At 39.2% G+C, this 10,252-nt stretch overlaps 1 protein-coding gene across 1 annotated transcript in view; it reads right to left on the reverse strand.

Annotated features, from left to right (window-relative positions):
• mgat4b (alpha-1,3-mannosyl-glycoprotein 4-beta-N-acetylglucosaminyltransferase B) overlaps nt 1-10,252 on the reverse strand; it is a gene marked incomplete at its 5' end in the record, with an annotated part of 15,587 nt that overhangs the window by 1,240 nt on the left and 4,095 nt on the right. Inside the window, 4 exons of the mRNA XM_035669001.1 lie at nt 1,558-1,636; nt 3,171-3,364; nt 7,035-7,142; nt 7,537-7,667. Of these exons, the coding sequence (XP_035524894.1) occupies nt 1,558-1,636; nt 3,171-3,364; nt 7,035-7,142; nt 7,537-7,667 (512 nt within the window). The remainder of the gene's footprint in view (nt 1-1,557; nt 1,637-3,170; nt 3,365-7,034; nt 7,143-7,536; nt 7,668-10,252) is intronic.

Consider the following 10,252-nt stretch of genomic DNA (forward strand, 5'->3'; position numbering starts at 1 on the left):
CAACCAACTGAATACAGCTCACTTCCAAGCGTGTAGGATAGACTCCGGCTGTATGTATGTAAAGCCTGTTTGTAGAGGCAGTGTTTGGTTTGTCCGTTCTTACACATCAGACCTTTAAAAGACACACAACCAGAAACTGCTGGTTTTTTAAGAGGAAGGAGAGACTGAAATTCAAACCTCAGAAAGAAAATGACTAATAGTGTCACAGCTTGGTAAGTTGTAGAACACTAAAACTTTGATACCCGATTTGATGAAAAATGAGTTCTGACATCTTATTACAGATGTCCCTTCTAGTTTGTTTCAGCCTTTGATTTTGTTGTTCCTCCTGTTGATCTTTCTAATTTTCTACATCCTCCTTTCCCATCAGTCCCTTGATATCATCTCCCTCTCCTCCTCTCTCCTGGTCACTGTTACCCCGGCAACCGCCTCCACCTTCTCAGCCGTCTCTCAATCCCTCTGTGTACTCAGTGTCTGTAGATTTTTTTAAATCTCTTTTTATTCCTCCCTCTCTCCTCCACTGAGGTTGATCTCAGTCGGAGCTCCTCTTCCTCAATATATCTCACTCTGTCCCGCAGTGACACTTTATCTTAATCAGCCTTTGTTTAACAGTCGGCGAAGTAGGAGGAAGACGCAGTGATCCATCACCTTGCCTCAAATTTCAGGGACCAAAAACTGAGCCTGTTTGCAGTCATATAAGGCGTTGATGGTAAAGTAGTAAGATGAGGTAATTTGATACAAACCCATCACATCTCTAATCTCTTGTTCAACTAATTAATTTTAAAAGATTTTTGGTTTATATCAACTTGGGTCTTTTTTTGGGGTTTCTATCAGTAATAATAATATTGTACTACCCGTGTGAGATCTGGGAACACTGTGACATGACTAAAAAGAAGTCCTACAAGGCAGAGAACATCGGCGGTCCATCAGTCAGAGGTTGGAAACAAGCCACAAATTTTTCAGATTACATAATCCACTTTATTCAAAGGTCAAACTCAAACTGAACGTACCTGAAATGTCTCTAAAAGTCCCTCATTGCACAGGAAACTGTGCAAGTGCAGCTACATTAAGTAGAGTGGGTCAAAGTTAAGTGGTAACTGAGTGAGTGGTAAACTGTGATGGATGTTTACAACTGTTTGGGGAAAAATGTAGTGGTTGCTTTTGTTTTCTCGTTATTATAAATGAGTCTTCGACCAGTGGCGGACTGAGGCTGTTTGAGAAGGGCACTTTACCATGTTTTGCTCACTGGAAAGGCACCCTAGAGAAGGCACTTTATTTTGTTTTATCTACCATCGGGGCATCCAAGAGGGCACTTTTGCAGCGTTTTTTCAAACATGGAGGCACCATGGGGGCGATCGCCACTAGTGTTTCTGATCTTTCTGATTTACTGATCACTTAAGTTTCTTGACCCATCATATTTCTTTTTTAGAGATGTCACTGTGTTCCCAGACATCAGCTTTTAACTGAGAGAGTACAATGTTTTTATTACTAATAGAAATAACGGACTAAATCACCTTGATGGACCAAGTATTGTGATTATTAGTGGATTTCAAGACTCACATCAAATGGCAGAACCTCCACTGATGTGTTGAAAAGTTTGTCTCCTGGATGTTCAATGTTTCCGCTCCGAAAGAAATACCTGAAAGATAAAGACAGACAGACAAGAGTCGATTCAATATATATTGAAGAATTCGTAATGCTGGTTCCTTTGTATGGAGCTCTGCTCTGTGATGCCTGATTTAAGGTAACACACCCTGTAACCTGTAACCTCCTGTACTCATTGGTACCCTTGAGACCATGTAACTCTTCATATCCTCTAGTACTCTGCAACTCCCTGGTACTTACTGGTACCCCTTACACCCTGTAACCTCCTGTACCCCCTGTTTCTTCTGAGACCATGTAACTCCTTGTGTAATCTGGCACCCCTGAGATATTATAACCCTGTAAAACCCCCTACCACCCTGTAACATCCTCATAGTCCTAGTAACCCTTAAGCCAGAATCATCCAGTCCATAAGTACATAAGGGTGACGTAAATTTAGTCATTATAGGGTATACACGTAGGCTGCTGCCAACATCTGCATACATCCAATTTGTTGTGCCACAATGGTACAAGTGCATGTCTTCCTGTATATTCAGGTCTGTATAGCCTATAACCTATGGTACCCTTGAGGAAGATCTTATAACACATAGTGCCATTTGGTACCTCTGAGGCCTTATAACTCCTAGAAACCTTTAGTACACCAAACACCATATAATCTACCAGTAACCTCTGGTAATGCCCTGGCATCCTATGGTACCACTCACACCCTGTAACCTCCAGTCATTTCTGGTATCCCAGAGACCTTGTTCCTTTCCTTTTGGTGTCCCTGAAACAGTATGACCACAAAGTACCCTGGAGTACCTTGTTATACCTTGGTATCCTCTTTTGTACATTCTGGTAGGACTGAGACTGTATGTACCTTTTGTGCCCCTGATACCATTTGACCCTCAAATGCCCTCTAGTACCCTTTATTGCTCTGTTATCTTCTGGTCATACTCACACCCTGTAACCCTACTGGTTGTGGGTGCCCTGTTATTCCCTGATATCTTTTGGTACACACTGTAAACATATTATCCTGATACCCCTGAGATGTGTAAACCCCAGTATCCCCTAGTACACTGCAATGCTGTGGTATTTTCTGGTACCCCTCACACCTCTTGCACATGTAGGTAACCTTTAGTACCCTCTGATATCCCTGAGACTCTAATCTCGCATACCCCTTGCACCACTATAGTACCCTGTATGGCCCTGGTACCCCTCATACCCTTAGATGTAACCTTAGACCTGTAACTCTGACTATGTGACCTCCAAGTAGCCTCCAGTACCCATAATGCTCTGATATCTTCAGGTACCCATCATTTCTTATAGTAGCCTCTGATAAACCTTCAGAACCATTGACTCCTAATCCCTTTTGGCACCCAGAGACCCAAGAATTACTACCTCCCTTTTGCGCCCTGTAATGTCCTGGCATCTTTTGAAACCCCTCATACCATGCAACCCCTTAGTACCCCTGCAATACCCTCGTATCCTCCAACCTCTTGTGTTCTGAGGTACCCACAAGACCATGTAAGGTAGCATCTGCTACCCCTCACACCTTTAGACATTATACCCTGTAACTCCCTGGTACCAACCTCTCGATGCGGACAGGTGTGAAGAATCGTATCCGTATGAAGTCCCCAGCCACTGGGGTGAAGGCCCAGAAGAAGTCCTCCCCCAGGTAGGCTTTCTCCAGGGTGAAGTGCTGGTAGGTCTTCAGGCTGGTCGTCACCTCTGCCAGCGGGTTGGCGTGACCCTTATGGAGGGTCTGTTTCCCAAAGTCCTTATCCTGGAACAAACCATTGAGTTTTTTGAGTTAAAATGTTTATTTATGCAGTTGTACCATATTTATAATTAAGAGAAGTGAATTCAGATATCAGGCAGTTATGTTCGACTGTGTGTTTGTGTTTCATCTCTGTATCTCTGGAGAGTCCACAGAAATAAGATGACACCACTGTGCACTGACCAGAAAATAATGTGAACTGTTAGTCATTGTAGATTGCCAACAGGCTTTTACACAGACTGGTATCATTGCCAGCTTTACTAGCTGTCCTTGATGACTAATCCAGTTTCAGTTCAGTGCAGAAACACTTTAAACATACTAACAAGCAACAGAGGCATGTCATCACTGTTAGTGCTATTTTACGCAGCTGCTCGCCTTTCATGAATGCAATAAGAAAACTTCTTATCAACCCTCTTCTAGCCTCTCTTCACTGGTCACCAGTCAGGTTTAGAATTGATTCTAAGATTTTATTGATTAGCTTTAAAGCACTTGATGGTTTAGCTCCCAGATACATTTCTGCTCCCCTTAGAGCCAAAGCCTAAGACCCTCAGGCAGGGCTCTGCTGGCTGGTCTTGAGTCCCAGCTTAAGACTAAAGTTGACTTGGCTCCAGCTCTGGAAACTCCCTGCCCGAGGATCTGAGGCTTGTTGAATCAGTGACATTTTTTCAAAAAGCCATTTATTAATTCTAACAAACTGCTTATTGCAAACAAGTCTGTTCTGTTTGTGCTATGTAAGTAAAGTTTATTATTTTTATATTATTGCTTTCATCCACTCCGCAACCCAGAGGACCAACTCCCAACCTCCAAACCTGAAATATACCAAGTTTGATCACCTGAATGTCGGCCTTACTGCAATAGTTTTAATCCTTGAATTAAACATTTAATTTAACTTTCTAGTTCTCGTTGTTTAGTTTGGTTATGGGAATCATTTTGATTAAATTTGTAAAAGCTGGTTCTGGTTTCTGTCTCCAGTCTATTTGTAGTCTGAGTACTATTTACCAATCATGTTTGAGTGGACTTTGGTTGCAAACAGTCCATCCATCTGATGGCAATTTTTATTTATTACATTTTTAACAATTTATCTGCATTTATATCCAGATATCTGTTTATAGAGATTGGCTGAAATGTTGTCTGGACCTAAAACACCAAGTTGTCACCAAACAAGTTGCTAATTGGACTGTAAGCAATGACAGATAGAAGAGGAAGTCTTGGCCCAGATATGCAGATATATATTGGCTACTCTGGGACATTGTCCTCTGCAGAGGCTAAACTGTCATTAAAATGTCAGTTGTTTGTTACATTTACATGTCACATGTTACAACATACATATACGTAATTCTTAGTTTATAATTAACACAAATGACCCGTGTTTACCTTTTTTTTGGAAGTAGCAAAGATGTTAGTAAGAGCAGTAAGATGTGATGTTTTAATATTGCTATTTGCTATTTATGTTGGTTTTTATGTTTTGTTTATCATTACACATAATTTTGTTGTTGTCACCTTATTGCCATCACAGACAAAAAATTATTTTGGTCAGAATTTATAAAGTTACATGAAAAAGATTCTGACCTCTTGTAACAATCTATTAATAAGTATATAAGTATAATAGTAGTATAAATATTTGAGAGATTTCTGTCCAAAGAGAAACAATATGCAGGTATATGAGCTATCAGAAATAAGGGATGTTGAAGACTCTGTCCTCAATAAAGAAAAATCTTCATTGAATCCACTAAAGAGCCACAAGATAAATCTGAGGGGAAGATTAACAAGATGGAGAGAAAATAAGAGAAATGTTTGCTACAGAAAATCCTTTCATATATTTTTTTAAATGAACAGTTTGACATTTAGAAAATACACACATTTGCTTTCTCGCTTCATTCATCTCTATAAATCTTTTCTTTTTGTAAAATACAGTCTGACTTCTCCAGGACAATCTGAGAGAGAAACTGTTTGTCTGAATTGCTGACAGCTCATAGAAAGATGTAAAAGGCGGGCCAGGGGTCATCAGCAGAAATTGATTTTTATAAAAGGGTCACAAGCCAAAAATGTTGGAAACCAGTTTCTTAAGATGACACATGATTTCTTTTTTAAATTCCCTGTCGATTTCTTCTTACATTTGAACAAATGTCTTGACTTAACTCCCTCTTATTACAAGACTCTCAGTCAAATAAATCCCACTTGCACTGATTCTTTTAATTTAACTTTGATTTTTAAAACTGAGGGCTGATTTTCTTACTAAACCACTGTGAATGTTTCAGGCTGGAGGGTAATAGCTATGTTTAGCCCTCATCCACAGCCTTGCATGCGGGCCGGCCCCTGCGGTTCAATCCCCACATCGAGGAGGCGCTGGCCCGGGACGGCCAGATCAATATCCAATTGATCGGACGAGATTGCAGCACCAGTCAGCGGGGCTAATATCCATCGCTCTCAACACAGTAATCAGAGGCGAGCCGAGGCGTTCGGCTGCGAGCTGCTGGCAGGAACCGAAGCTGCCACCTCTGTGAGATACTGCGGCTCGGGTCCGACAACTGCAGAGGTTTGCAATCTTCATCCCTCCAGACTGAACTGCCACTGTTTCAAACTCACTGAACTTTTAAACTGACAGCTGACCAGCACCACCAGTCTGCTGCTCACTGCAGAAAAACATTGGACGATTCTGCAGCCCGGATCAGCATCCAGTACCAACGTTCAGTGCTAGCAGCTGCGGTTGCCAGAACTTTACTGTAATTAATATGGTACTATTAGGTTAAAATGAAAGTAGTACTGTTGATTTTAAGAGAGAGACAGCGGTTTCCTGTGCAATTTAGAGAGATTTTGAATGAGATATGAAAGTTATTTACTGTTACAGAAAGTGAATTTCACCTAATTAGTTTACTTTAGTCATGGTTTGACTGTTTTTTTGTTTTTTTTACATTTTTTCAGTGCTTTTACAAAATTGTAAACTGCACAGAAAACCACCATTATAACATTCATATGGTATTTTCATATGGCAATAGATAAAGAAGGAATGATTATGCCCCTTTAACTATAACTTCAATATTTTACTAACATTAACAGTGTTTTATTTGCATGATCTTAACGGTATCCACTGTTTCCTGGGGATGCTACTGTAGAAATGAAAGTGGGTAGTCCCAGTGCCAAACCATGGTAGCTAACAGCTAACAGGAGTTCTTTCTAAAGTAATTTGCAGTCAATTCAACATATATATATATATACATACATTTTTGTTTTTTCAAAAGATATTTAACTGAACATAACGTCGACGACCAACAGACCTAACCCTACAGAGAACGCTGCGTGTTTGCTCATTTAATTTTGTCAACGGAGAAAAACTCAAATCCTTCTTTGTGGTTGGGCTATGATAGACGCGACATTGTTAAATAGAGGAACAATATAACTGTGGATGTGATCCTAAAGGATTAAAATGTCCTCTTTCCTTTCACCTGGACTTTAAAATATAATTAGGGTGGGAAGGTTTTACCCTCGAGTTTTCTGGGTTTGTTATAGTTCACTTTATGTATCTGATGTGATCCAGTAAAAATACAAAAATAAATAAATATAATACTTTTATCTACAAGGTCTCATGTTAAATGGGAAAGTGCCTTTAAATTAAACATGAAAACTGACTACAGGATATAATTATAAGCTGTTATTTGAACACACACTCATTCTTTACCTTGAGTTTCTGTATTTTTCCAGCCAGAGAGGAGTGGGTGCCCACATGCTGGAAGAGAGACGGTTTGAAGCGAATCCTCAGGTTGGCTTTCTGCCTGTCGCAGTGTTTCTGACGGAGACACAAACAGCTTTGTTACAAACATTTCAGGCTGCGCAGTCGGACTGCGCAGGAATCTATAAATTAACATGTCTAATGTAAAATAACAGGAACAATATGTAACTAATCTACAATTTTTAATATACAGTTTATTTAATATATTAAACTGTTGAATTCAAGCTTAATACTGTTAATTCATTTCTAAAATTATGTAAAATTAGTGACGATTAACAGTAATAAAAGTATTTATTGTGTAATTTTACATGGATTTGTTTGTTAACTGACAGATATCTTGTATTATTATTTTTATCAGTATAAAACTGCAAAGCTGCTGATCTGCAGTCAGATCTTACAAATGTAAAAGGAGTCTGTCAGTAAACATAAAGACTCAGTGTGAGATACTCACCGCATCCTTCTCCGGGTTGCACACTTTGACCCACATGATGTGGTCCAGCAGCCAGTCGATGGGTTTGTCTTTGTAGAACATCAGCATGAACTCTACGATAAGTGACAGGTCCAAAGACTTGAACATCTTACCTGTTGGACAACAAGAGCATTCACTTTAATCTAATTGGACTTTACTGCCTTCCTGTTCTGTGTGGGTGGGTCAAACCATCAATTTACACTGCACACAAAAAACATTTATCAGATTCTTTCTTTCATTTTCTGTTTCAGAATAACTGGGAATATCTGTTGAAATTAAAGATTTATGATGTATTATTTGTCATCAACAATAAGTTATTTATAATATCCTCATCAGTGAAAACTCAAATAAATAATATAATATACAATAATAATAATAATATATAAAATAATAATACTCTCACATATTTTACAAAACCAATAGACATTTTTTAATAACTAAAAGCAGAAATTAAAGCTTACATACATATATTATATAAGTGACCTAATCAGAATATTTTGAAGGATTCAGAGTTAAAACAAGTATTAATCTACTAATTGATGTAGACTGATAATGTAATGAAAAGGTTCTCTCATTTAAATTTAGTCTTTTATTCTGGGGACAGCAGCAGATTGTTCTTCGCTCTCTGTTATTAATTATTGACGACAATCTGGCAACACTTCAAAATACACAATAAGTTCAGTGCAGCAGTTTTCAATATTAATCTTTTTAGCTCGTTCACGTTAATTCTGACTGTAACGGCTGAACACGAGATTCAGGGCGACTGCTCCTGATTGGAGACCGTCAGGAATGTTTCGGGACATCTGGTCATCGTACACTGTAAAACCCAACAACTACATATCTTAATGAAAGAAGTAAGTTAACTAAACTTAATCCTCCATAAAATGTGGAGTCACTCAGTCATATTAATTAAACTTAACTAAAACACAAACTGTTTAAGTAACTTCATTTACTCATTTTCTTTAAGTTGACTTAATATCATACAATTAATTAATACAATATTAATTAATGAAGTAATTATTAATAATTCATTCAATTCAGGTTATTAATCATCGAATGCCCAAATCATTTTGAATGATCCCCCAAAGTGAAAAGATTGGTTGTTGGAAAACAAGCAGGCTAGCAGTAACAATTGATGATCCACAGAAAATTTATTGGGATTTTTTTTACTGTTTTTACAGGTAATTAAATTAATAACTTTGGAGAAAGAGAGTTTAAATGCATTAAGAAAGTTAGTCAATAGAAACTGGAATTATATCAGCAATACTTTTTAACACAAACACATTTTAAGTAAGTTTGTAGAAAAGTTGCATATGAGTGTAATAAACGTATTAGTTTTAAATTCAATTAACTGAATAGAATCAGTACAATTATCTTAATTTACCCAAGTTACATCAACAATAAATACTCAAATATCTTTCATGCTTAAATTTTAGTTAACAAACTTAAACGGTTTAAGATCGGCTTCATTAAACAGTTTGAGTTACAGTATAAATGTCTCTTTTGTCAAACTGTGGTTGTCTTTCCAACATAGATTAGCCTAGCAAAGCATCTCTAAGTACAGGAAAGGAGGAAGTTGACTGAGGGTTGCTCAACTGTGATTGGAGCACAGAGCAAAAAGGGGCAGGGCTTGTTGTAGTCGTTTCTCTATCAGTGTTTGTTCTTGTAACTTTGACTTTGATCATTTCTGCTCTTTTGTTCTGATGATTCTGAACGTGAGAACACAAACAGACTTTTATTGCAGGAAGTGTTGAATTATCTCCTGACGTCAGATATTTATTCTTCAGCTTCCAGTCTGATTGTTTCTGTGTGAGTCGGGTTGAGTCGAGGGAACGCTCTGTGGAAATTAAAGGTCATAAAGTGAACCGAACAGACCGTCTCGCAGGACTAAAACAATGACGAGGGCGAGCAGAAAGGCCAGCAGAGAGCTCGGTCCTGCTCCTGCCCGCTTCTGGTCCGCCCTGATCCGTTTGGACATTTCAACCTCCGAAGGGCCGGATGTGCACCGAGGCAACAGAGTAAAAAAAACAAACCCCGCAGACGTAAACGAGGCCGGACTGAAGCTAAACTTAGCAAATGAAAAACCGGGATCCGAAGAGTTGAATTAGAGAGCGGCCCCGCAGCGCTGCAGCTCTCTCCTCCGTCTGATTTAATTCAGTGAGTCAGCTGCACCCTGATGAATTCATAAAAGCAGCCGCCGCTCGCAGGCGACTCAGGGTCGGAGAGGATTCGTAAGGTCAAAACCGAGGACCAGAGGGAGGACTGGGAGGAGGAGGAGGAGGAGGGAGGAGGGAGGGACGATGCTCAGACAGTAGAGACAGAGAAAAGACAACAGAAACACAACATCCAGCTCAGAGACTCCTGCTGGGCTCCATCGCTCTGTTCTCTACGTCTGTATTCACCTCTCTCTCTCTGCCGGTTTCTCTACCTCTCTCTATCATCTCTCCATCCAATTTCAAACAGCGCCGGCTGGCAGAGCGAGACGCTTCGTGCTGCCAAAATGTTTGCAAGAAAAACAGCAAGTGAATATTGTGACGGATTCATTCAGAAAACAAACAAACCAGTGACACAGTATTAGTTCACACTGAGCTGCAGCCCGGGACAGATTACAGATCTTTAAAGTCTTTTATTTTTATGTATTAATAATTTTTTATTGTCAATAAGTGAACAGCAGTGACTTCCTCTGCTGCCTGTGGAC

This window comes from Morone saxatilis, unplaced genomic scaffold, assembly GCF_004916995.1.
Source record: "Morone saxatilis isolate NCDOM2014 unplaced genomic scaffold, NCSU_SB_2.0 Contig22, whole genome shotgun sequence".
Classification (NCBI taxonomy): Eukaryota; Metazoa; Chordata; class Actinopteri; family Moronidae; genus Morone; species Morone saxatilis.